The sequence below is a fragment of the Scyliorhinus canicula genome, chromosome 20 (genome assembly GCF_902713615.1).
Source record: "Scyliorhinus canicula chromosome 20, sScyCan1.1, whole genome shotgun sequence".
NCBI lineage: Eukaryota > Metazoa > Chordata > Chondrichthyes > Carcharhiniformes > Scyliorhinidae > Scyliorhinus > Scyliorhinus canicula.
Window position 1 is genome coordinate 40,866,716 of NC_052165.1, and position 26,756 is coordinate 40,893,471.

General features: G+C 45.6%; 1 protein-coding gene across 2 annotated transcripts in view; it reads right to left on the bottom strand.

Moving 5' to 3' along the window:
* Window positions 1-6,978: 6,978 nt before the first annotated feature.
* Window positions 6,979-26,756, bottom strand: part of polr3b (polymerase (RNA) III (DNA directed) polypeptide B) — a 101,887-nt gene continuing 82,109 nt past the window's right edge. Inside the window, exons 24-28 of one of the 2 annotated variants that reach the window (XM_038780430.1) lie at window positions 18,886-18,989; window positions 15,474-15,640; window positions 12,573-12,686; window positions 11,074-11,247; window positions 6,979-7,587 (exon numbers count right to left, since the gene is read on the bottom strand). In XM_038780430.1, the coding sequence (XP_038636358.1) occupies window positions 7,458-7,587; window positions 11,074-11,247; window positions 12,573-12,686; window positions 15,474-15,640; window positions 18,886-18,989 (689 nt within the window). In that variant the 3' untranslated portion in view covers window positions 6,979-7,457. Of the gene's footprint in view, window positions 7,588-11,073; window positions 11,248-12,572; window positions 12,687-15,473; window positions 15,641-18,885; window positions 18,990-26,756 lie in introns of those variants that run through there. The other variant, XM_038780431.1, reaches the window with a different exon arrangement.

Genomic DNA, 26,756 nt, shown 5'->3' on the forward strand with positions numbered 1-26,756 from the left:
CATGGAAAAAAACTAAAGGCCATCTAACCTACACTATGCCCTCATCATCCATATGCTTATCCAATAAACTTTTAAATGCCCTCAATGTTGGCGAGTTCACTACTGTTGCAGGTAGGGCATTCCACTCTTTGCGTAAAAAACCCACCTCTGACCTCTGTCCTATATCTATTACCCCTCAATTTAAGGCTATGTTCCCTCGTGCTAGCCACCTCCATCCGCGGGAGAAGGCTCTCGCTGTCCACCCTATCTAACCCTCTGATCATTTTGTATGCCTCTATTAAGTCACCTCTTCTTCTCTCTAATGAAGGAGGACATTTGGAGGTGGGACATGCTCCCGCTGTCACTGGTGTGGAGGGTACAAACCTTAAAAATGACGGTTCATCCGAGGTTTCTGTTTGTTTTCCAGTGCCTTCCTATTTTCGTACTAAAGGCCTGTTTTAAGCGGGTGAATCTCTGATTTTGTGCGGGTGGGTAAACCCACAAGTAAAGAAAGTGCTACTGGAGCAAAGCTGGGGGTGGGGCAGGGGGGGAGGTGATCGGTGTGGGAGCGAGTAGAGGCAGCATCATGTACGGGCACAAGGTTGGGGGCATTGGTAACTGCTCCTCTGCCGTTCTCACCGGCCTGGTACTCCACAAGCCCGATAGTGGTGGTGGTCCTGAGAGTCTGGGGGCACTAGCAGAAACATATGGGAGTGGAGGAAGCGTCGGTGTGGGCTCCAATTTATGGTCATCACCAGTAAGTCCCGGGGAGGCTGGATGGGGGTTTCGAAGGTGGCAGTGAGCGGGGATTGAGAGGCTGGGGGACCTACTTATTGATGGGAGCTTTCCCTGTTTAGAGGATTTAGAGGAGGAGCTTGAATTGCCGGGAGGGAATGTGTTTCAATATCTGCAGATAAGGGATTTTGTGCGAAGGCAGGTTGCGATCTTTCCGCTTCTACCCCCACAGGGGATACACGACAAGGTAGTTTCTAAAATGGGGGTGGGGGAGGGGAAGTTTTCAGATATGTATAAAGAACTCATGGAGTGGGAAGAAACTCAGATAGGTGAACTAAAGCGTAAATGGGAAGATGAGCTGGGAGGGGAGGTAGAGGCAGGTCTGTGGGAAGATGCTCTGAGCAGAGTCAACACGTCCTCATCATGTGCCAGGCTCAGCCTGATACAATTCAAGGTGGTTCACTGCGCACAGATGATGATGGCCCGGATGAGGAAGTTTTTTGGGATAGAGGACGTGTTTGAGGTGTGCAGGAGGGCCAGCAACCATGTCCATATGTTTTGGGCATGCCCGAAGCTTAGGGGATGCTGGCAGGGATTTGCGGATGTCATGTCCACGGTACTAAAAACAAGGGTGGCGCCGAGTCTAGAGGTGGTGATCTTTGGAGTTTCGGAAACTCCGGGTAGTCCAGGGGGCAATGTTATACGTTTAGCTGCTGCTGTATAAAGAGTCAAAGGTTCTGCTCCTTTTCCACAAACACCTTTACTTTACTTCAACAGACTCTGCACAAAACTCTAACATCACATCGCCTGACACAAAGGCCACCTGAAGCCTCTTTATATAATCAGTGTCAATTATTGGATACTTAACATAAATGAAACAGCTAATTGGAATGTCTCTTAACCCATTACTTAATAGGCGAGAGAGGCTGACGTTTTGGCCTTTGCCTCCTTGGTAGACTGGAGACGGAGCTTATTAGCTTGAAGCCCCCAAAATCCGCAGTTTGGGTTAGTGACATGGCTGGGTTTCTCAGACTTGAGAAAATTAAGTTTGCCCTCAGAGGATCAACGTTAGGGTTTGTCTGGAGGTGGCAGCCATTTATCGACTTCTTCAGGGAAAACTAAACTGCCAGCAGATTCGATAAGGGGGGGGAGGGGGTTGTTAGGCTATTTTGTGTTTAGAGTAGGCGGGAACAATGGGAGATGGAGTGATGTGTTATGCACTGAACTGTGTACATTTGTTTTTGTATTGTTTATTGTTATAAAATCATAAATACCTTAAAATATTTTTAAAATAATAACTTTATGGCAGGGGGGTGAATGGTGGAGTTTTCCCCTGATTCTTCGGTCCTTCTCTTCAGCAATGTGCTTTGATTAGTAACTGGAAACGAACATGGGTAACCACCATAGCCTATGACTCAGTTACCACACTGAGTAACAGATGGCCACATGGTATCTCAATCTTCAGCGTCTTCATTTTGCAGAGAATCATAATGGGGAGGAGGAAGCAATTCTACACTGTAAGATGCTAACCTCAAAACCTATGTGGGCAGACAAATGGAACAGGAGTCAGAGCAATAGACACGTCCTCCTAATGACAGTCTTTAGTCCATTCAGTCTTTTTATTGATGCATTTCTAATTAATCAATTTAGTGACTAAAACCCATCAAATTCCTACTTGAAAGCCAGTAAGATTCCTCCATCCCATTCTTCCAGTTCTTTCACATCTATTCTGATGATGTCACTTTCCAAATCGGTGCTGCTGACATGTGTTCATTCTTCCTGAGATCCTGGTCTCCCACCCACTGTGGTTGACAGGGCTCTGGACCGTGTCTGACCCATCTCCCGCACCTCTGCCCTCACCCCCTCTCCTCCCTCCCACAACCAGGATAGGGTCTCCCTTGTCTTCCTTTTCACCCCATCAGCCGCATTCAAAAAATCATCCGACGTCAGTTCTACCAACTCCAGCACGATTCCACCACCAAACACATCTTCCCCTTGTTCCCAGTCAGCATTTCACAAGGTTCATTCCCTCTGGGATACCCTTGTCCACTCCTCCATCACCCCCAACACCTCACCCTCTTCCCACGGCACCTTCCCATGGAATTGCAGAAGGTATAACACCTGATCCTTTACCTCCTCCCTGCTCACCATCTCAGGTCCTAACCACTCTTTTCAAATGAGGCAGCACTTCACATGCACCTCCTTCAATCTGCTCTATTGCATTTGCTGCTCTACATTGGAGAGGCTAAACACAGACTGGGTGACTGCTTTGCAGAACACCTTCCGTCCGTCCGCAAGCAGGACCCAGACCTTCCTGTCGCTTACCATTTCAACTCCCCGTCCTGCTCTCACGTCCACATGTCCGTCCTTGGCCTGCAGCAATATGAAGCCCAATGCAAACTGGAAGAACAACACCTCATCTTCCGATGAGGCACATTACAGCCTCTGGACTTAACATTGAGTTCAACAACTTCAGACTGTGAACACTCTCTCCACCTTCACTCCATTTTTATTTCTATCAATTTGTTTTCATTTCTTCTATTGCCCTCACCATTGTCCCTCCTTCCCCCACCCGGTTGGGTCAACTGTTCCTAGTTGCCTTTTGACACGCCGCTCACCTTTATTCTCCCATTCACACATTCTAATCTCTTTATGTGCCACTATCAGCACCTTAATCACCCCATTTACATTCCTTTTGTCTTCTGTCCTCAACATGTTTTTCAATCTCGGCCTATCGCTGGCCCCTATCCAGCCTCACAAACCCCCCCCACTAGTTTTAAATCTGACCCCATTTCCAGTTCTCTCTAGCAAAATGACAAAGAATCATCCAGATTAGAAACGTTAGCTCCGCTCTCGCTTTCCACAAATGCTGTCAGACCTGCTGAGATTGCCCAGTATCTTCTGTTTTTGTTTAAGGTTCCTTGTTCCACATTTTGTCATTAATCCACTCCACTCCTTCAGGAAAGAAATTCCTTGTACTTTTTTTTTTTGGTTGTCAGCGTCATTGACAGTACAGGAGGCCATTCTGCCTGATGGGAGCGGTTTCCCACGCAACCCGCCGTGAATTTTGCAGGGGCTAAGGCGGCACGCCATTGGCCGGCAGTGAGATTTTCTGGTCCTGCCATGGTCACTGGGGTTTCCTGTTGAATGCACCTCTCACCAGGAAACCCGCTGTGCCGTCAACAGGACTAGAAGATCCCGTCGGTGTGAATGGCTGGAAAATTCCAGCCAGAGTCCATGCCAGCTGTGTAGAGAAAACCAGTCTGTCCTATTCCCTTGTTCTATCCTTAAATCCGCATCTCCCTAGTCCTTGTCCCCATAACTAATAGAAACAGGTTTTCTTTGTCTACCTTATCCAAACCTGACAACTTTGTATACCTCCATCAGATCTCCCCTCAATCGCCTTTACCCCAACTCTTCAGTCCAACCTTGTAGCTAAAAATCCCTCATCCGTGGAACCATTCTGGTAAATCAATCCGCACCATCTCAAGGACCCGCAGTCTTCCTAGAGTGTGGTGACCAGAACAGCTCAGTGCTTTAGTTAGGGCCCAAGCAGATCTTTGTAAACGATCAAATTCATTTTGCACTCAATCCCTCCACTTTCTCAACATGTCCTGCCAACTTCAAAGTTCCCTGCACATGCACACGCAGGTCCTCTGTTCCTGCACACTCCTTAGACCAGTGGTGGGTAACCTACGGCCCGGGAGCCTTCTGAGTGCGGCCCATGAGACATTTTGTTGACTGTTACCCACATGCAGAGTTGCTACATTCCACTGGGTTTCATCTGGGTAGTTCTTTTCCTATGGGTATGACTGAAGTGATGGGCATGTAAAGCAAGGGTAAGTGAAGGGAGGTGTGTGCTGATTACTCACGACATTGACTGTGAGCACCGTGCACTCCTTCTGTTTCCAATTTTTATACCTAATATAAAAATATTTATTTTGTTTCCACCATTTGAAGTTGATGATAGTTCTATTATGAATGATAATTCTATATGAATGATGAAACATCTTCTATAACTTATGAAATATCCAGCGTGACTAAATGGTCTCAACCTTATTTACAGGTCATGGTCAGTGAATTAGCCCGGTTTCAATTTTGCAGCTCAGAGATGGGAGGGCCACACATGATGCTCACTCAGTCACTAGCCCATCACTATTCTACAAGTTTGTAAAAGAGTAGTGAAAGTAAACATACATCCCTTAAGAGTCTGAGACAGGTGTAATTATAGTGTGGAATAAGAAAACAGCAGTGAACTCAACATGTATTTTGTATCCATCTTCACAGTAGGAAACACGAAATACAAACCAGAAAAAGTCAGGAACCAAGGGTCTCATGAGAGCCAAGGAACCCAAGGTAATTAATGTTAATAATGAATATTAATTAATATATCTTATTGATCCATAGGCTCAAGGGACTGTAAGGGTCACTCCTGTTCCTATGTCCTAATATTCTTACGTTCTGCACTGTCAGAAATGCCATCTTCCAAACGGGACATTAAATCAAGGCCTCATCTGTCTTCGCAGGAGAATGTATAAGATCTGGAAGAAGAAGCGGGGCAGTTCTTCCCAGGATCCTGGCCAATAACCATCCCTTAGCCAATGCAGCTGAAACAGGTTATCTGGTCATCATGACATTTCTGTTTGTGGGGGTTTGCTGTGTGCAAATTAGTTGCTGTGTTTCCATCATTGTAACAGTGCAGCATTTCACTTCTAAAAGTGCTTCAGTGACTGTATCGGGCTCTGGGGACAGGCAGGAAAGTGGAGTTGAGACCACAATCAGATCTGCCGTGGTCTTCTGCCATGGCAGAACAGGCTCGAGGTGGACAATCATACCCGTTCGCAAGTGAAGAAAAAATTCAATTACAGAAACACGATCTGCCCCTTTACAAATTTGTGTTGGCTCTCCTTAATTAACTCAAACCTCTTCCAGTAAATGTTGATTTTTTCTGATTATTTCTAAAACCGTACCTGCCTTTAATAAATTAACTGGTCATAGAACTGCCCTTATACCTTTTCTATATTATTATTTTCTTATTATTATTAAGTTTTAACCTCTGGGGCTGGTTCAGCACAGTGGGCTAAATAGCTGGCTTGCAATGTAGAACAAGGCCAGCAGCGCGGGTTCAATTCCCGTACCTGCCTCCCCGAACAGGCGCCGGAATGTGGCGACTAGGGGCTATTCACAGTAACTTAATTGAAGCCTACTTGTGATAATAAGCGATTATTATTATAATAGGAGCTTCACATTTGCTACTCCCCAATCCTCTGGAACTTCCTGGATATATAGGGAAGATGATGGCAAGCCCTCCACCCTCACTTCCATTTCCAACATGGGATGGCAGTCATCTGGACCAGGCGATGTATCCACTCTAAGCAATTAACCTTTCGAGTGCCTCCTAACTCTCAATTTTCAGTCCCTCTGTTAGCTCGATCTTCGCTGCTTCTATCGATATTTTGTTGGCTTTATCTTTCTTAGTAAACACTGACATGAAGTGCTCATTAAGTATTTTAACCTTGCCCTGAGTTTCTAAGAATCACTGACTCTCTCATCAATCACAATTGGGCCACTGCCGAATCCTTTCTGGGATCAACCTCAATGTAGCCTCAAAGCAGTGATGGCAACAGAACCAATGTCGCAGCAAATTCAATGCTGAGGCACTCAGCCAGAGCCTCACTGCCAACCTGACGACTCAGAGACAGAGTGTTGACGCTGCTTGGTCTGCCCACAAGGCTTCCATAATCAGTACCTGTGAAGAGATGCTGAGTCATGCGGCCAGATTCCCTAAAAGATATTACTGAGCCAGATGTGGCTTCACTACAATTGGCAATGGTTTCACGGTCATCAGACTTATAATTCCAGATTTTCTTTTAATTTGGATTGCCATGGCGGGATTCGAACCTGGATCCCCAGGTATTATCCTGGGACTCTGGATTACTAGACCAGTGAAAATATCGTTGCGCCACCGCCTCCCACACCCATTGGTTGCAAAGATCTCGCTGGCTGTCACCACGGAAACACAAGGTTTCTCTACTTCAGGGAGCTGTGACTGCTCTGAGTATACTCGAAACAAAGGTTGATAGATTTGTCGGCACTAAGGGATATGGGGATGGTGCAGAATGACTGAATAAAGGTAGAAGATTGGCCATGATCTTGTTGAATGGCGCAGGAGGGACTGAATGGCCTCATTCAGCTTCTATTTTTATGGTGCTGATGGTAGGTGCATAGATGCAGCATTACTGCAGAGGCAAACTAACTCAGACCTTTCTTATTAAAATAATTTTTTTAATTGAAGGATTCATAGCATACAGAATAAAACAAGATACAGTCACCTTCTAAAAATTAAATTAAATAGCCCACTTCTTCGAGCCTGCCTTGGCCATTCAGCTGCTCCCAGCTGTGAAGCGTATAACTGAACGATGTCGACTGGTTTTCTTTTCTTGTTTGATAGCAAAACTAATTTTGGTGACCAAGCACAAGGCCTTGTATTAACTCTGCTCCTTCAGTTCAAGAGAGCTAGCCAGACCTTTATGAAGGCAGCTACAGTCAGTGTTGCTGTATTGTATCAGACCATCAGTCACAAGCAAGCGATTCTTGCTCCTCGTGTCGGTCCGAGCTTAAAACAGACATATCAGAGGTTTAGATCTCCCCACTACAGCCTGGTGGGACTCTGGAGACTGCCTCTGTGCCACGAGAATCTGTGCCATTTCGGCTTAAACACCTTCCTTACTTTCCAGAACAGGTTACTCGTTGTACCTGGCCAGCTTCAATCTGGGCACAATGTTCATGGACTGCAGCTCCTGAAACAGCAGTTTACAGGCATATGGGATCCGAAGCGAGGAGACGTGACACGAGGACTTGCAGTAATGACACCTAGAAAGATAAAACATGCTTACACTATCTGCTTTCAACCGGGCAGAGTAAAATTATCTAACTGCTTACACAAATGCTTTTAAAAAGAAAAATCAATCACCTCCCAGGAATGCAGAGGGAAACATATCTTTTAAATTGAGGTATCGCACGGGGGCAGACCCCACTAGGTTTGAAAAGTGCAAACCTGTACCAACTACAGCTGATGGCTCTAATTCACCAGCAGAGAACTGAACCGATATTAAACTACATTCACTGGGGGTTCACAGTGTGTATAGTTCCGTGGTGTTTAAACCTGCATTCCAGAGAACAAAAGCATTGAACATTTTCTGAGTATGACACAGGTAAATCGTGCAACACAGCCAAGTGAAACAAAAATCACAAATCTCTGCACACTTGCTAAACATCAAACACAGTTTTAACCTGGTTACAACATTTAGCACAAATCACATTTCCAAAGCATTAGCAAGTTGCCACAGGTCACGATACTGTATTGGTCATGGAACTAGTCGAGAAATCAGAGATCAGGTTCAATTCCCACCCTTTCAAAGTGATAGACCTAAAATCAATAATTCTGTAAATTTGTGGGAAGATTGGTTCACCTGGACTCCCTGACTCATGAAAGAAAGACTTGCATTTTTATTGTGGCGTTTACACTTTCAAGACCTCCCAAAGCATTTCACAACCAATGAAGTGTTTTTGCTGAAGGAATCATGATAGCTAATGCACGCACAGTAAGATCCCACAAATAGCAATGAATAACAACCAGTCTATCTGTTTCAATGATATTGAATCAGACATAAAGGATACTGGGGAGAATTGCTTCAATCTTCTTTGAAGTAATGTCGTGGGATCTTTTATATCCAAAAGTGAAGATGAGGCAATGAATTATCAGCTCATCTAAAAGACGGCAACTTCCACAATGCAGCAAAGTCTGACATTGCGGCACTCCCTCGGCACTGTCGTTCTGTCAACGCAGTGCTCCGTCAACACTGTCAGTCACCCACCACAATGCAGCACTTCATCAGCATTGTCCCCCATACACACGACAGTGCAGCGCTCCCTCAGCACTGCCTCATCCCGACAGTGCAGCGCTCCTTCAGCACTGCCTCATCCCGACAGTGCAGCACTCCCTCATCCCGACAGTGCAGCGCTCCCTCAGCACTGCCTCATCCCGACAGTGCAGCGCTCCCTCAGCATTGTCCCACCCCGACAGTGCAGCGCTCCCTCAGCACTGCCTCATCCCCTGACAGTGCAGCGATCCCTCAGCACTGCCTCACCCAGACAGTGCAGCGCTCCCTCAGCACTGCCTCACCCCGACAGTGCAGCGCTCCCTCAGCACTGCCTCACCCCGACAGTGCAGCGCTCCCTCATCCCGACAGTGCAGCGCTCCCTCAGCACTGCTTCACCCCGACAGTGCAGCGCTCCCTCAGCACTGCCTCACCGCGACAGTGCAGCCCTCCCTCAGCACTGTCCCCGGCGACAGTGCAGCGCTCCCTCAGCACTGCCTCACCCCGACAGTGCAGCACTCCCTCAGCACTGTCCCCGCCGACAGTGCAGCGCTCCCTCAGCACTGCCTATGCCGACAGTGCAGCGCTCCCTCATCCCGACAGTGCAGCGCTCCCTCAGCATTGTCCCACCCCGACAGTGCAGCGCTCCCTCAGCACTGCCTCATCCCCTGACAATGCAGCACTCCCTCAGCACTGCCTCATCCCGACAGTGCAGCACTCCCTCAGCACAGTTTCCCCCCCCGCCGCCCTGACAGTGCAGCACACCCTCAGCCCTTATCCCAACAGTGCAGCGCTCCCTCAGCATTGTCCCACCCCGACAGTGCAGCGCTCCCTCAGCACTGCCTCACCCCGACAGTGCATCGCTCCCTCAGCACTGCCTCACCTCGACAGTGCAGCGCTCCCTCAGCACTACCTCACACCGACAGTGCAGCACACCCACAGCACAGGTCCCCCCCTCTGCCCCAACAGTGCAGCGCTCCCTCAGCATTGTCCCACCCCGACAGTGCAGCGCTCCCTCAGCACTGCCTCATCCCCTGACAGTGCAGCGCTCCCTCAGCACTGCCTCATCCCCTGACAGTGCAGCACTCCCTCAGCACTGCCTCATCCCCTGACAATGCAGCACTCCCTCAGCACTGCCTCATCCCCTGACAATGCAGCACTCCCTCAGCACTGCCTCATCCCCTGACAATGCAGCACTCCCTCAGCACTGCCTCATCCCCTGACAGTGCAGCACTCCCTCAGCACTGCCTCATCCCCTGACAATGCAGCACTCCCTCAGCACTGCCTCATCCCCTGACAGTGCAGCACTCCCTCAGCACAGTTTCCCCCCCCCGCCGCCCTGACAGTGCAGCACACCCTCAGCATTGTCCCACCCCGACAGTGCAGCGCTCCCTCAGCACTGTCCCACCCCCTGACAGAGCAGCCCTCCCTCATCACTGCCTACGCCGACAGTGCAGCGTCCCCTCAGCATTGCCTACGCCTACAGTGCAGCGCCCCCTCAGCACTGTCTTCGACAGTGCAGCGCTCCCACAGCACTGCCTACGCCTACAGTGCAGCGCTCCCTCAGCACTGTCCCTGCCAGCAGTGCACAGCTCCCTCAGCATTGATCCCTGATAGTGCAGCACTCCCTCAGCCCAGCACCCCTCACTTATGACAGTGCAGCACACCTTCACAGCACTCGTCCGCTGCACCTCGCGATAGTGCAGTGCTCACTCAGTACTGGTCCCGACAGTGCAGCGCTGCCTCAGCACTGCACACAACAATGCAGCACTTCCTAGGCACTGCCCCCCCAATAATTCAGCGCTCCCTCAGTACTGCCCCCCCCCCCCCCACCCTTGGACAGTGCCCCTCTGACAGTGCAGCATTGCATAGAGCAGGGGTGGGCAATTTTTCCGTGCAAGGGCCACATTCAGAAATTCACAATTTTAAAGGGCCGCATAGTATATTAATTAATAGTCCCGGTTGTAACCAATTAGCGTGCGGCATACACCTCAGCGCTTCCCCCAGCGGCATCCTGCCTTTAGCCCTCTTTTTCTCTACTTTTCAAAAATGGCGCTTCACCCGGTTATGATTCTGGGCGCCTCATATAGAACATTGAACAGTACAGCACATAACAGGCCCTTCGGTCCTCAATGTCGTGCCGAGCAATGATCACCCTACTCAAGTCAACGTATCCACCCTATACCAGTAACCCAACAGCCCCCCCCCCCTTATAACCTTATAAAAAAAAGATTTTTTTTTTAATGACTTGATCTTGGTGGGCCGCATAAAGAGCGGGCCGTAGTTTGCCCACCCCTGGCATAGAGTGTCAAACTGGAGCCATTGGACTTCAGTTTGACTCAAGTGCCTGGTGAGGGATTTTAACTCTACTTTCTAACTCAAGAAGTGAAATGCTACCCACTGGGTCACGGCTGATGGGGTAATGGCAGTTAACACACGCAGGGTACCTCTCACAAGTGACTCAAGCAGCTGTACTTACCAGCCAGAGTATCCCAGGAGTCCACACTGCCCGCAGACATCTACCTCAAATGCATCGCTTGAGATCATCAACCTTTCCAGCAGCATCATGCTGGCACCGTAGCCAATCAGGCAATCCCGTTCCATCTCACCAAGCCGCAAACCTCCATCGCGAGATCGCCCTTCTGTTGGTTGCCTGGAGGGTTGTTTTTCAACAATTATCACCATATCAAAATTAAAAACAGCCTGCAAACTGACAAGTTGTGTACAAAGTACCATCTCCGACATTGATACTATGGGGATCTTGCATCATTCAATATCCTACATACTACTCCAAGAAACTCTCCAAACACCAGTACTCGAATCCTCTTGTTATGAAGGCCAACATACCATTTGCCTTCTTTACTGCCTGCTGCGCCTGCATTCTTAACTTCAGTAACTGGTGTACGAGGACACCCAGGTCTTGTTGCACATTCCCCTCTAATTTATGGCCATTCAGATAATAGTATGTCTTCTCGTTTTTGCTGCCAAAGTGGATAACCTCGCATTTATCCAAATTATAATGCATCTGCCACTCATTTGCCCACTCACTCAACTTGCCCAAATCACATTGAAGGATCTCTGCATCCTCCTCACAGCTCACCCTCCCACCCAACTTGGTGTCATCTGCAAATCTGGAGAGATGATATTTTGTTCCCTCATCTAAATCATTAATATATAATCGGGAATAGCTGGGGTCCTCGCACCAATCCCTGCGGTACTCCACTGTCTGCCAATTTGGAAAAAAGAGCCATTAATTCCTGCTCTTTGTTTCCTGTCTGTCATCCAGTTTTCTATCCATCAAAATACACTCCTGCCAATCCCATGCACTTTAATTTTACACGCTAATCTTTTATGCGGGGCTCTGTCAAAAGCCTTCTGAAAGTCCAAATACACATTCACTGGCTCCCCTTTATCGATTCTACTAGTTACATCTAGATTTTTCCCCACTACTGACGTCAGGCTTACAGGTCTATAATTCCCTGCTTTCTCTCGACCTCCAGCAGGAACTGTTCCGCAGTCTATAGAATCCTGGAAAATGACTATCAATGTATCCACTATTTTTAGAGCCACCTCCTTCAGTACCCTGGGATGTAGATCAAGGAATATGGAGCAAAATCAGGTAAATAGGTTTGTGGAACAGATCTGCCATCATTTAATAAAGTGGTCAAATATCTAGTGATATTTTATTCCAATCCCTTACTCTGTCCTTGTGATTTAGTTTTCAGAACATTTTAAATGGAAGTACGAGGGACTCAATATGCAGAAAGGGTACACAGTCCAGTTCACACTAACCTACTTGGTGCACAAATTTCAACAAACAAAGTTAAAATCCAATGATATTAACTTCAGGATACATATTTATTTCAATATACAATGGAACGGTTCCAACTAGCTGGCCAATAATTGTGACTGCAGGTCTCCACAGGCTTAATAATCAACATAATGAGACAATATTAATTTAACTTGGCAAGAGCTCACCTGGTGAGGACAGCCCGGGGACCTCGTGCTCGAGCATGCATCTTATCCAGGACCATATGCTTCAGCTTCTGATAGTACACAGGACCAAAGTAGATGTATGCCTCCAATGGTTCACTGGGAGAGAGAGGGAGAATTGGTGACTGAGCACACCGGAACACAGTGCAGCAGAGCGAGCGCACGAGGGAGAAGCAGTGCGCGAAGGCAATGTATATTAAAGTTCTTTTTAAAAATGAGGATGAGACATACGAAGAACAAACGTGCAAATTAGGAGTAGGCCTTTTGGCCCTCCCAAGCCTGCTCCACCATTCAATAAGACCACGACTGATCAGATTGTGGCCAAAACACCTCTTCCCTGCCTGCCCCCGATAACCTTTGACTCCCTTGTTAGTCAAGAATCTATCTAACTCTGCCATAAAAACGTTCAATGACTTTGCCTCCACCAATCTCTGAGGAATTGAGTTTCAAACATTCACAACCCTCAAAAAATGTCTTCCCATCTCATTCTTAAATGGGAGATGCCTTATTTTTAAACTGTGTCCCGTAATTCTTGTCTCTCCCACAAGGGGAAACATCCTTTCAGCATCCACCCTGTCAAATCCCCAGAGGATCTTATATGTTTCAATAAGATTACCTCTCATTTGTCTAACCTCCCATGGGTAAAGGTCCAGCCTGTCCAACCTTTCTTTAAAGATAACTAAACTCCCATTGCAGAGGTAGAGGGGTTTCAGGAGCATATTCTAGAGTTTGGGGCTGAGGGCACAACCGCCAATAGTGCATGTGGGTACAGGGTGGGCACAGAATTAGATATAGCTTTGGGGGCTAAAGGAATCACAGGATATGGAGGGGTGAGGGGAAATCAGGGTATTGAACTTGATGATCGGCCATGATCTTAATGAATGGCAGATCAAGCGCGAAGAGCTGAATTGCCTACCCCTGCTTCTATTTTCTATAACACAGATTTGTATGTTTGGTGCAAAGCAAAACTCTCATTGCCTCTGGATCAACGTCCTGGAACGTCCTAACAAAACATGTGGGAGTAACATTGTCACACGGACCTGTGGAACAAGGTGGCAGCCAACCACAGCTTTCTCTCTTTTTTAAACATTTAGAGTACCCAATTCATTTTGTCCAATTAAGGGCAATTTAGCACGGCCAATCCATCTAACCTGAACATCTTTTTAGTTGTGGGGGTGAAACCCACGCAGACTCGGGGAGAATGTGCAAACTTCACAAGGGCAGTGACCTGGGGCCGGGATCGAACCCGAGTCCTCGGTGCCATGAGACAGCAGTGCTAACCACTGCACCATCATGCCGCCCTCAACCACAGCTTTCTCAAGGACAACTCTTCACTTCCATTTTCTCAATGGCACCCATGTCCACAGAATGAATGAATAAAAATGTTTGCATCCCATTTGTAATGTATTCAGTCTAGGAATCCCAACAACTTTGCATTTAAAGAGACACTTCAGGGATTTTAGTTTGTTTTTACGAACCAGATCTTATCCATTAGATTTTCTATCAGATGTAACCATAAAATATTGAACAATCACTTTTACTGCAGTTTGTTTGGAGATCTTTAAGTCTTTAGAAAGTTCATCGAATTTGCATTCCATACTTTTGTCTTCACTATTTGAATAAAGGACCTTATACTTTGACAGAGTCATAGAGGTCTACACTACAGTACAGAAAAGGCTCTTCGGCCCATCACATCTGTGCCGGTCAAAAACATTTTAATCCCATTTTCCAGCACTTGGCCCATAGCCTTGTATGCCTTGACATTGCAAATGCACATCTAAATAGTTCTTGAATGTTAAGTGTCTCTGCCTCCAACACCCTTTCAGGGAGTTCCAGACACCCATCAATGTCTGGGTGAAAAAGGCTTTCTGCAATCCCCTCACCGTAAATCTATGTTCCCTGTCATTGATCCTTCCACCAAGGGGAAATATTTCATCCGGTCCACTCTATCTATGCCCCTCAAAATTTTATACATCTCAATCATGTCCCCCCCTCAGTCTCGTCTGTGCCAAGGAAAACAACACCAGTCTATCCAATATCTCTTCATAGCCAAAACTCTCCAGCCAAAGCAACCTCTGCACCTTTTCCAGAACTATCACATCCCTCCTATAATGTGGATTCCAGAACTGAACACAATACTCTAACTGTGGCCTAACTAACATTTTCTACAGCATAGCCTCCCTGCTCTTAAATTCTCTGCCTCAGCTAGTAAAGGCAAGTATACCATATGCCATCTTTAACCACTGTATCTACCTGCCCAGCTACCTTAAGGGACCAGTGCACATGCACACCAAGGTGCCTTTGATTTTTGGTGCTTCCCAGGGTCCTGCCTTTTATCATGTATTCCTTTGTCTTGTTTGGCCTGCCGAAGTGCATCATCTCACACTTATAGAATCATACAGCTTAGAAGGAAGCCATTCAGTTCATCGTTCAGGTACCTAGCTAGTCCCATTCCCCAGGCCTATCTCCATAGCCCTCCAAATTCATCACTTTCAAACATATATTCAACTCTCTTTTGAATCCTCCGATGAAATTCGCCTCCACCACTCTTCCAGGCAGCAACTCTAAATCCCAACAATTCCGGATTGAATTCCATTTGCCACCGATCAGCCCATTTGACAAGCCCGTCTATATCCTACTGTAATCTAAGGCTATCCTCATATTTACCACCCCATCAATTTTCGTATCATCCGTGACTTACTGATCAATTCTCCTGCATTCAAGTCTAAATGATTTACATAAACCACAAACAGCAAGGGCCCCAACAATGCTCCTTGAGGGACCCCACCGGACATGGGCCTCCAGTCAGAAAAACTGCCCTAGACGATCACCTACTGCTTCCTGCCACTCAAGTGCATCAGAATTAAGTTCAAGAATTAGATATACCCAGTGATTCCAGAGGTGACATAGTCCTTGCCCTGATAGTTGTAACCGTAATTTATCAGGTCCTCACAAACATCCTTGACTTTGCTGCCACCAAAGGCAGTGCCATAGTGGAACCTGCCATCCAGGGTGCCAGCCTTCCCTGCCAGCAGCTCGATCAATTTACCAACCTGTGAAGACAAAGAGCACACAGCAAGTAGCACACCAACAAATCCCGGAAAGCCACAATTCAGAATCAATAACCTCTTACCCCGATCCTCAACTTTCTTTTCACATACCGCCTTTGCACTTTTCAACCTGACCGTGGCTGCTCCAGAATGTTCCCACCCAACTCCAGATTACTCGCTTGCCTATTCCCCTGCTCACTTCATCAAATTCCTCCATCTCCACTCCACTCCATTCACCACAAATTCAGCCATAACGCTCCTATCTTTTGCACTCACTTTCTATGATCCTTGCCAATTCTTTCCTGTCTAAAAGTAGTGTCCCTAGCAATAGGCTTGGAATTTATTTTGCATTTCTCGAGTAATTGTCCCTTCCCCACCTGTTTGACGGTGACACATATACAAACATTAACATTAGACATCAGTTAAACCTTTTTTTCCCACCAAGCCTTTCCCAATTTCTTTTTGATGTCATACTAGATGATGAGATGTCAGGAAGATGATTACAAAAGGTGCTGTCTCTCCTTTTGTCTCTTAATGGATAGGCAATAAACGTTGCCCTTGACAGTGCCACCCACATCATTAAAAAAAATTATAAAAAATATCCCAAAATTCCTTTAAAAATAATTAAACCATTACCAACAATTTTAACACCTTTTAATTTTACTCAGATCATATCAAGCCCTGCTATTGAAGGTAGGCGGCAGTCATTTATGGTGGTCTGTTTGTAAACCATATATTGGGACGGATTTCAACGAAACCTAGTACACACAAAGGTACGGCTCAAAGAACTACGGATTAACTTTTGGTGAAGTTATGGATCCAGATGTGCATCCTTCATTTTTTTTAAAAAAGGATATTGGGAGTTGGGGTGAATTGACCATTTTTTAAAAGAATGTTGTGGGTTGTTTAATTTAGAACTTGCTGAACATTTAATATGCTGTGGTGGAATTTATCACAGCTGCCAAAATGTGAGCAGAGTTTTCAGAACAGGTTGTTGGGATGTGGATTGGCCTGAAACATCCTCGATGTGATGGAAGCACCTAATATAAATATTTATTTTTCCTGCTTTGTGGTTACAGAGCATCAACCAGACAGGGAAAGGCAACAAGCAAGGGCTGCACGTGTAACAATTTTTACATTAAATTGCGGGTGACATTGTTGGTTATAATTCAGTGTTTGACAGCACAAACTTGGCAGTTCAGTTCACCCAAGATGCTTTGGAACACTACGAACAGGAGGATATTTTTCAGCCCCTTAAGCATACTCAGTTGCTGAACTGTATCTCAACTCTATATACACGCCTCAAGCTACGGGTTAGGTACGTTTTGGCGCAGCCATTTGGGCGCGGCCGTTTTGGCGCCGGACGTTTTGGCCATAACATTTCTTTATTTGTAAAGCTGCCTGTATCGACACCTCTAGTGGATCATTACTCTGCTTGTCCACTACTCCATTACTCCAATCCTCTTCTACTCTCTCTCTCTCTCTCTCTCCTCTCTCTCTCTCTCTCTCTCTCTTCTCTCTCACTCACTCTCACTCTTTAGGTTAATTACTCCGAAACAGGAAAACTAACTCTCTTCTCGTTTAGCTGTTTGTTCCTGCCAACCAAGGACATCTGAGTCGAGTTAGTCAAGTTAGTCATTAGCCTCAGTTGAGGCTGCTGGTGCGGGTCCGCTGTCACAAGTGTTTCGTTCTAGCGCCATCTTTTTATATATTTTTTAACTAAACCAATTATTATTTTTATATATTTTTATATATAGCCTATTTTTAAACTAAAACAATTTGCATACCCATATGATGGCTGAGGAAGTATCAACGAAACGTGGTAAAGAAAAATTTGTTCATAACGGATTCCTTTACGTCTTTGACAAAACAAGCAAAGGTGACAGCGAAGTGAAATTTTGGCGTTGTGAGCAAAAAAACCGGTGCAAAGCACGGCTCCATACTAAAGCTGCAAACGTGGTGAGGCAGCTGAACAATAAAGTTAGTTTAAAAACTTTTTACTAGCCACAAAAACTAAAAAAAATTCTGTCGTCTCCGTCCAAACGTGCGCCCAAACTGGCTGCGCTCAATTGTCCCATGGCGCCCAAACGGCTGCGTCCAAACGGCCGCGCCCAATTGTCCCATACCGTCAAGCTACATATCCCTTCAATACCCTTACTTAATATAAATCCATCAATCTCAGATTGAAAGTCACAATTGACTCCCAACATCAGCAACCTTCTTGGAAAGAAAGTTCCAGAATTCCATAAATGAAAATAGAAAATGCTGGAATTCAGCAGGTCTGGCAGTATCTGTGGGCAGAGAAACAGAGTTAATGTTTTGAGTCCAACAAGAATCCCTCTTTGGTATTCCAGCTTCGCAGAAGTCATATTCGACTCGAAATGTTAACTCTTTCTCTCTCCATGTATGCTGCTCGGTTTGTTTCCAGCACCTTGTCTTTATTTCAAATCTCCAGCGTCTGCAGTATTTTGCTTTTGTTGCAGAAATACAGAACACTGTGAAAAACCTTGCATTGACAATTTTGAATTAAATGCTAACTGAGCACCTTGGTGTGGTTCCTGGAGCTCATATTAAAAATGACACACAAGGAGTTGTAAGTCTTTTGAGTGCGTCTCTACCCACAGAGCTGTTGATCTCAGCTGGTGGTTGGGTTACAACGAGGCAGGATCCCTTTTTTCTTTTTTGACTGGCTGGAACCTCTAGCTCTCCTGTTTAGGAGTGAACTTCTATCTGCCTGGATACACAGTGCTCTACCCAAATTAAACATTTAGACTCCGGAAAGCAAGAACTGTTATTTGCTAAATAACAAGATTGAGGTCAAGGAGGTTTAAAAAGCGTCCAAGAATTTTAACTGCCCCCCCTTGGGTTTTGTAAACCAGGTTTGACACTAAATTGAATTTACAACGCTGAACTGGAGTGCTGCAATAATACAGGCCCCAGGCAGTCTCACTCCAGGGCTAGCTGAACCCCAGTCCAGACTTAAATTACAAGCTTATGTGCTGGTATAAAGTGGCATTCAGCAGAATGGATGCTGAACTATCAGCAACAGGCCCCTTCGTGTCCCAGCCTTCGGAGAGCGCTGCACAAAAGTGAGAATTCCTCTCGGAAAGTTTATTTTCTTCCAGTCAAGTGAGAAAAAAAAACTGTAGCCTCCGTTCCGTTCACTCGAGGGATGTCATCAGCTTGCCAGCATTCCAATACATCTGTAGTAAACCACTGCTACACAAAATAAGACAATCGAGACTCACCGTCATTCGGGAGGGGTAACCATGAGGGTTCATGATGATATCTGGACAGATTCCATTGTCACAGAATGGCATGTCTTCTTGAGGCACAATCAAACCGCAGACACCTAGAGAACGAGAGGGAGATTTACTCGCAGTATCTATTCCAATTACTCATGAATGTATTATCCAATCATCAGTATTCCACAAAGACTAGAGAATCATAGATACACTTCCAAACCATATTTCTCACTTAGACATTTTTGCTTGAGTGTGGAGTGTTAGACGTTTGCAGAATATCAGGTTTCGAAGGTGCAATACACCAATAATCGGCAACAATTAAAATCCTTTGGATATGGTTAGCTCTGTCAGCACAACACTGGATCAAAGTAGGTTAATTTTATGGTTCTGTTACTGGTTTTGGGGCTGCAACGAAATTCAGAAAATGGAAGTTCATGGTAGTTTGAGTTTTTAAATTCATGGGTTAAAATATTCTGGAAATTAAGAGCCAGTATCAATAAAAATGATGCCTGACTCCAGCCCCATGCCATTGTCACCAACGCCAAATAAATCACGGAGTTGCAGCAGAACAAATCAGCAATGACCAATAAGTACCAGCCTCTGCAACCTGAGAATTAATCTTAGAGAGCATGAAGAGGCAGGATTGAGGATGGAGGTTTTCCATTCTATAAGGAGCTGCCTTTCATCTGAACAAATACATCGTTGAAGGGGCTACAAGTACAGTCATTTAAACGTAGTGATGATAGGTGTCAGGAATTCTCAGCCAGGTTAAGAGAGGGATTTTACTAGAGAATGCAGGAGAGAGGTAAATGAATTGCGGGTAATACCTGCAGCAGATAGGGAAGGTCTGGGGTCCACTCACATGATTATAAATTCTCTTGGATGGGTGTCGGCGAAGCCACATGAACACCAGCTAAAAAGGGTTAAAAACAAGACCCTCCAGATCACCAACCCAGACTTCAGGTCTAACAGGTGAATAAGCATCTTTGGGAAAACTTCACGCAACCTTCTTGTATGGTGAAATAAGCACAACTGTGAATAGCAGCAGACTGTGGAAAATGTCGACTGCTAAGCTACAGAGAGCCCAGTGTGTGTTGTTTGTTTTGTGTGAAAGGGAATGATAAAAGATGCATGAAATTGACACAGAAAGGCAGGAAAACAGAAAGAAGCGAGGCTGCTCCATCAGAGGCAGCGTGTAGCCTTTGGTGAGCTGCATAACAATGGGATCCACACATCCAAGCACAGATCCAACACAGCTGTGGGTTTCATTAGATGAAGAGACTGGTGACTAAAGTAAATAATTAACCTATTGTGATCCAGTGAAAGTGCTGACAGGGCTAACCCATAGCCAAGGGATTTTAATAACATTTCCCCCAATTTAATTGCACAAGTCTATTTTATTGCCTTCGAGGTTCAGATGCACCACTTGTATGAAAAGAAACCAATCCTGCAACAATGTTTTTAAAAAGCAATATGATTTTCAGTGGACAGTCAGGAAATTAAATATCTTAAAAAATACTCGGGAATGACCCAAGTCACAGCTTGTGATCTTATCAAAAACTCCAAAAATCTCACTAAACGGAGGTAAAGCTTCAAGAATCACAGACCATTTTGATCTCTGTATTTTGTTGTTTCTACGTAAATCATTTCAGAGTTTCTGCACAGGATTTTCCTCAAACCCGCTATATTTTCCCACTAAATAAAGCAGCATAAAAGAGTGCGTACTAATTAATACAGAAAGATTAAAATACTCTTGATCAGCTATTATAAAACAATTAGCACAGAGCCTTTCAAAGCTGCAAATGGAGAGAATGGGTTAAGGGCTACTTTGCTACACAGTTTGCATTTACTGTTTCACTCCTAGATTGTGTTTGTGGGAGGCAATTATGTGCCATAAAATGGTAATGTAACTGCTTTGCATACTTAATTGGGAGGTCACAAGGTTACCAGTTCAGTACTTGTATCTGAAAACAGGCACTGCGGGACATTTTATCGCTGTGAAATGTGAAAGGCACAAACAGCTATGTCACAATGACCAAGGAGAGTTTAAAAAGGGCTTTTAAAAAAAATAAGTCGCGCCAGTCAAAAGTTCCGGCTAGAAATTGCAGGAATGCTTAATTTTAAAAGTACAATTTTAAACTGTTGAAACCACCCAGGACAAAACATTTTAAGATAATTTATTTCCACACCTTGAGCTGGGCACATATAGATCACCCTCAGATTTCAAATTCGTACGGTTCGCCCTGCAACAAGTAACTTGGTAATAATTAACATTGAGCTACATTTAAAAGTTCTAAGCACCATTAAACCAAAGGAATAGGCCAGTCATAAATCAGAAAGTTAGAGCACAACTAATTAGTGTAATAGAGTAATCATGGGCGATTTCCACCGTCATATAGACTGGGAATACCAAATACACAAAAATAGGTAGAGGATGAGTTTATGGAATATTTACAAGATAGTTTCCTAGATCGAGGGACCAAGAAGTATTTAGATGTGCACTTGCTACGGGTGAAGTGCTGGAAATGGGATTAGAATAGTTTGGTGGTCGTTTTTGACCAGCACAGATGCGACGGGCCTAAAGGCCTTTTCTGTGTTGCAGACCTCTTATGACCAACTAGGAAATAGGCTTTTTCGCCTAATAGTGCAATGAAAGTGTATTAATTAATGACCTTGTTGTAAAGGGGCCTCTAAGAAAGAGTAACCATAATATGATATAATTCAATATTGCATTTAAGTGATGTAATTAAACCTGAAACTATAAACTTAAAATAAATAAAGCAAACTCTGGAGATGTGAGGGGGAAGTTGGGTAGGATAGATTGGGAAACTAGATCAAAATATATGACAGTTCACAAGCAATAGCTTGAATTTAAAGAATACATAATTGCAAAAAAAATGAGTACATTCATCTAAGGCACAAAAACCCTGTAAATTAGCCCAACCATAGCTAACAAAGAAGCATTATAAATAATATTAGATCAAAGGAGAGGCTTATAATGCTGCCAAAAAGGGTAGCAAGCTTGAGGACTGATAGTACTTAGAACACACCAATAAATTGATAAAGAGAGAAAAAAAGAATTGACTAGAAAAGACAAATACTAATTGTACAACTTTCTATATACGTGCAAATAGAATGTTTAGTGGAGTAAACCTGGTTCCATTAGAGGCAGCAACAGGTTAAATTATAATGGGGTTAAGGAAATGACAGAGATATTAATGAGATACTTTGTATGTATCTTAATGAAAGACGACAAAAAGAGTTCCAGTAATACCAAGAAGCTTGTGGATATTAACGTGTAAGATGGCCAAGGGAGAAACCAGTGGATGTAGGATTGGATTTTCAAAAAGCATTCCATAAGGTGCCACACAAGAGGTTATTATAGAAAATCAAGGCTCCTGGGACCAGTTTGGTCAAAATGGTCTGTTTCTGTGCCGTATATCCCATGTAATCTGACGTATCAAAATACCACTTAACCACTTTTGCTTTATATCCTTTGATACCTTACCCAGCAAAAATCTATCGACCTCAGTTATGAAAATTAGGGTTGTCAACTCAGGCTGGACAAATTCCGGGAGACGTCGGTGGAAGTCATAAAAACCCGGCAAGCGGTTTTGGACCGGGGGTGAGGACTCTTCAAAATTGGCAGCTCACCTATCCACTTCATTGAGAAACAGGTTTGACCCCCAAACAGAATGAATTTACCAGATGCAAGAAGTAGGGAGAAAACAATGGCTATTCACTGTACTAAACAGATATAAACCTTAACTACAGAAAATTTTACCCATTGTCCTTTTCTAATTGCTGTTTTGTTCCATGTTATTAATCTTGGCATTGTGTGAGGGAGTTACCTTTTAAAGTGGTGGGGAAGAGCTTCAGGTATCTGGGGATTCAGGTGGCTAAGATTGGGGGCAGCTCCACAAGTTAAATTTGGGTAAAGCGGTCGATGAGATGATTTCCACAAGAAGGACATTCTCCCGCTGTCACTGGCGGGGAGGGTACAGACGGTGAGGCTGCTGTTACAACGAGCAAAGAAAAGTACAGCACAGGAACAGGCCCTTCGGCCCTGCAAGCCCGTGCCGACCATGCTGCCCGACTAAACTACAATCTTCTACACATCCTGGGTCCGTATTCCCATCCTAGTCATGTATTTATCAAGATGCCCCTTAAATGTCACTATTGTCCCTGCTTCCACCACTTCCTCCGGCAGCAAGTTCCAGGCACCCACTACCCTCCTCGTACACCTACTCTAAACTTTGCCCCTCGCACCTTAAACCTATGCCCCCTAGTAATTGACCCCTCTACCCTGGGAAAAAGCCTCTGACGATCCACTCTGTCTATGCCCCTCATAATTTTGTAGACCTCTATCAGGTCGCCCCTCAACCTCCGTCTTTCCAGTGAGAACAAAACGGGTTTATTCAACCGCTCCTGTTCTTTTTTCAATGTCTCCCGATTTTAGTCCCAAAGGCCTTTTTTAGGAAAATGAATGCGGTAATCGCGGGTTTTGCGGGCTGGTAAAACCCAGAGGGTGAAGAAGGCACTCCTGGAACGGGGTCGCGCGGAGGGGGGTTCGGCCCTCCCGAGTTTTATCCATTATTACTGGGCGGCCAACATATCGATGGTCAGGAAGTGAGTAGTGGGGGAGGGGTCGGATTGGGAGCGAGTAGAGGCTGCATTCTGTAAGGGTACGAGTTTGGAAGCTTTATTAACAGGGCCCCTGCCGATCCCGCTGGCTCGATACTCCACAAGATCAGTGGTGGTGGTGGCCCTGAGGGTGTGGGGGCAATGGAGACAGCACATGGGATTGGAGGGGGCTTCAGTGTGGTCACCAATCTGTGACAATCACCGTTTTGTACCGGGGGGGGGGGGGGGGGGGGGGGGGGGGGGGGGGGCGCTGGATGGGGGCTTTACGAGGTGGCAGTGGGCAGGGATTGAGAAATGAGTTGCTGGGTGGGAACAGGTTTCGGTACCTACAGGTAAGGGATTTTGTCCGGAGGCAGGTTCCAAGCTTTACTCGCCTGCCCCTGTGGGGACTACAGGATAAGGTAATGCCAAAAACGGGGGTTGGGGAGGAGAGGGTCTCGGAGATATAGAAGGAATTGATGGAAGGGGTCCCAATCGGGGAGGTGAAGAGGAAGTGGGAGGAAGAGTTGGGAGGGGAGTTGGAAGTCGGACTATGGGAAAAGGCCTTGAGGAGAGTCAATCCATCCTCGCCGTGTGCCAGGCTTGGTCTGATCCAGTTCAAGGTGGTCCATAGGGCTCATATTTTTTTTATTTTTTTTTTAAATTTAGATTACCCAATTATGTTTTTCCAATTAAGGGGCAATTTAGTTTGGCCAATCCACCTACTCTGCACATTTTTGGGTTGTGGGGGCGAAACCTACGCAGACACGGGGAGAATGTGCAAACTCCACACGGACAGTGACCCAGAGCCGGGATCGAACCTGGGACCTCAGCGCCGTGAGGCAGCTGTGCTAACCACTAGGCCACCGTGCTGCCCTTCATAAGGCTCATATGACTGTGGTCTGGATGAGTAGGCTTTTTGAGGAAGTGGAGGATAGATGCAGACGCTGTGGGGAAAGCCCGGTGAATCATGTACATATGTTTTGGTCGTGTCTGGAGTTGAGGGGATTCTGGCAGGGATTTGCGGGCGTCATGTCAGAGGCCCTGGAAGAGAGGGTGACTCCGAGTCCAAAACTGGCAATATCTGGAGTATCGGAAGATCCGGGGGCCCAATGGGGGAGGGAGGCCGATGTCTTGGTGGTCCAGAGACGGATTTTGCTGAGATGGAGGGACTCAGAGCCTCCAAAGTCAGGAGTCTGGGTCAGCGACATGGCGGGGTTTCTCAGGCTGGAAAAGATTAAGTTCGCCTTGAGAGGCTCAATTCAGGGGTTTGCCCGGAGGTGGCAGCCGTTCATCGACTTCTTCAAGGAAAATTGAACGTCAGCAGCAAGCTAGAGCACCCCAGTACACACAAGCATATGCATGCAGGTAACTGAGATTCAATGAAGAAAGATTGGATTTCGGCCAGCAGACACTTGGGAGGGTTCAGTGAGCTGTAAACCAAGTTGGAGGATACGTCCATGTGACGCACTGTCCACAAACAGAGAAATCTGCAAAGACACAATATTTGTAGGGAGAAAACAACACTCTCATCTCCTAAAATGCTTTATTTGGTCACCTGGAGATTAATGCCGATTCTAGTAGACTCCTGGTCATTCCAGCAGGGTCGACAACCCTAATTCAAATTTTACCTGCCCTCAAAATCCACGGCAGTATGGGGGGGAAAAATATGTTCCAAATTTCCATGACTCTTCTGAAAAAAAATCTTCCTAATTTTACCCCTGAATGGCGTGGCTCGAGTTTTAAGGTTACGCCATCTTGTTCTGGATTTCCCCACCAAAATCTCTTCATACTTATCCATCAAATCCCTAAATCACCCATAATGTATAAAAGTCTATTGAATTCAAGCCACACTTACACAACCCCCTCCCTTCAAATGTCAGACTCAAACGTATCCTGGCAGGAGCTGATCACGGATTCTTAAACCGCACCATAACGAAAATTGAAAAAAAACACGAGAATCGTAGTTCTGGAAGGATATTTTACTTAAACCACGCAGTGCCATAATCCCAGCCTCAGGCACAGTGCAGGGCGATCATCATTCCATATATTTATACAGAGAGGACCAGCAGCTAGAAATTTGGATTATGGTCCATGTAGTCAGCACTTCCCAACACGTTAAAGAAGACAGGATAAAAAAGGGAGAGCTACCAGGAGCAAAGGTTCTTAGGATAAGAGAGGTCCAAGATACAACCATAAGTCCATACCTGGTACATGCCCACCCCCAAATGAAGAAGAAAAAAAGCTGCTCGGTCATATAAGGAAACGTCGCACTCTTATGGAGGGCAACAGGATATCAACCCCAGTATAGGATCCAGCTCAACCCCACACCCTCGGGTACTTTCTATGGTTTACTGACTCTTGATGCAAGAGGGTGAAATGCACATCAAAAAACTCAGCCTCTCAGGATGTCCCTAATAAATGCCGTTGAGAAGCACAAGAGGGCAGCAGGATATCAATCACAGCACGTGGCCTCGTCCAGCACATTCTGAGATAAAGGAGTCATACACCCTCAAGACACCCAGTACAGGCCAGGACCCTAGCTGGCTCTGCACCTCACAACCAGGGCAGTGCGCCAACCCACCGGCCAAAACAGGGCTTATAACAGAACGTTGCTGATCCATAGGAAAAGAAATCAGCCCCAAGGGAGGAACAGCCAAGTAAACCCAAGAACATTAGACACAGACCAGCACTGTATGCCTTTATAAGAAGAATATTAGAGGACAGGGCAGCACTGCCTCAACAGAGGTAAAAACACTGCTTCTCCATGGAAGGCTCAACCACAATTCAGGAAACCAATATATAAGACTATCCGGAGGAGGGCGCCTAATTTCTTCATCAAACCTACTCCCAAAGTGAAAGGCTCCGACAATGCAGACATATCATACAGACTCTCACTTCAACAATTCAAACACAGATGAACTGACCACAGCCAGAGATGTGTCACCACTCATTTCCCCCAACTCCAATAGCCATAAAAACGCCAACCACAAAAAGAAAATCAGAAGGAACCCAGTCCTCTTCAGGATACATGATCTGCACAGGCCTTCAAAGGAGTCAGGTACAGATTCTCAAAATTCAAAGCAACAACAAAAGAGAAGCAAATTGCAAAATGAAAACCCAATATAATTAGCTCTAACTAGGGGGCTATCCTCAATCCATGTGAGGACTAATCTAACCCTACCACCCACCACCATACCAACCATCCACCCATTAACCCCATCGTGGCTCCACTCATCTTCTATATAAAT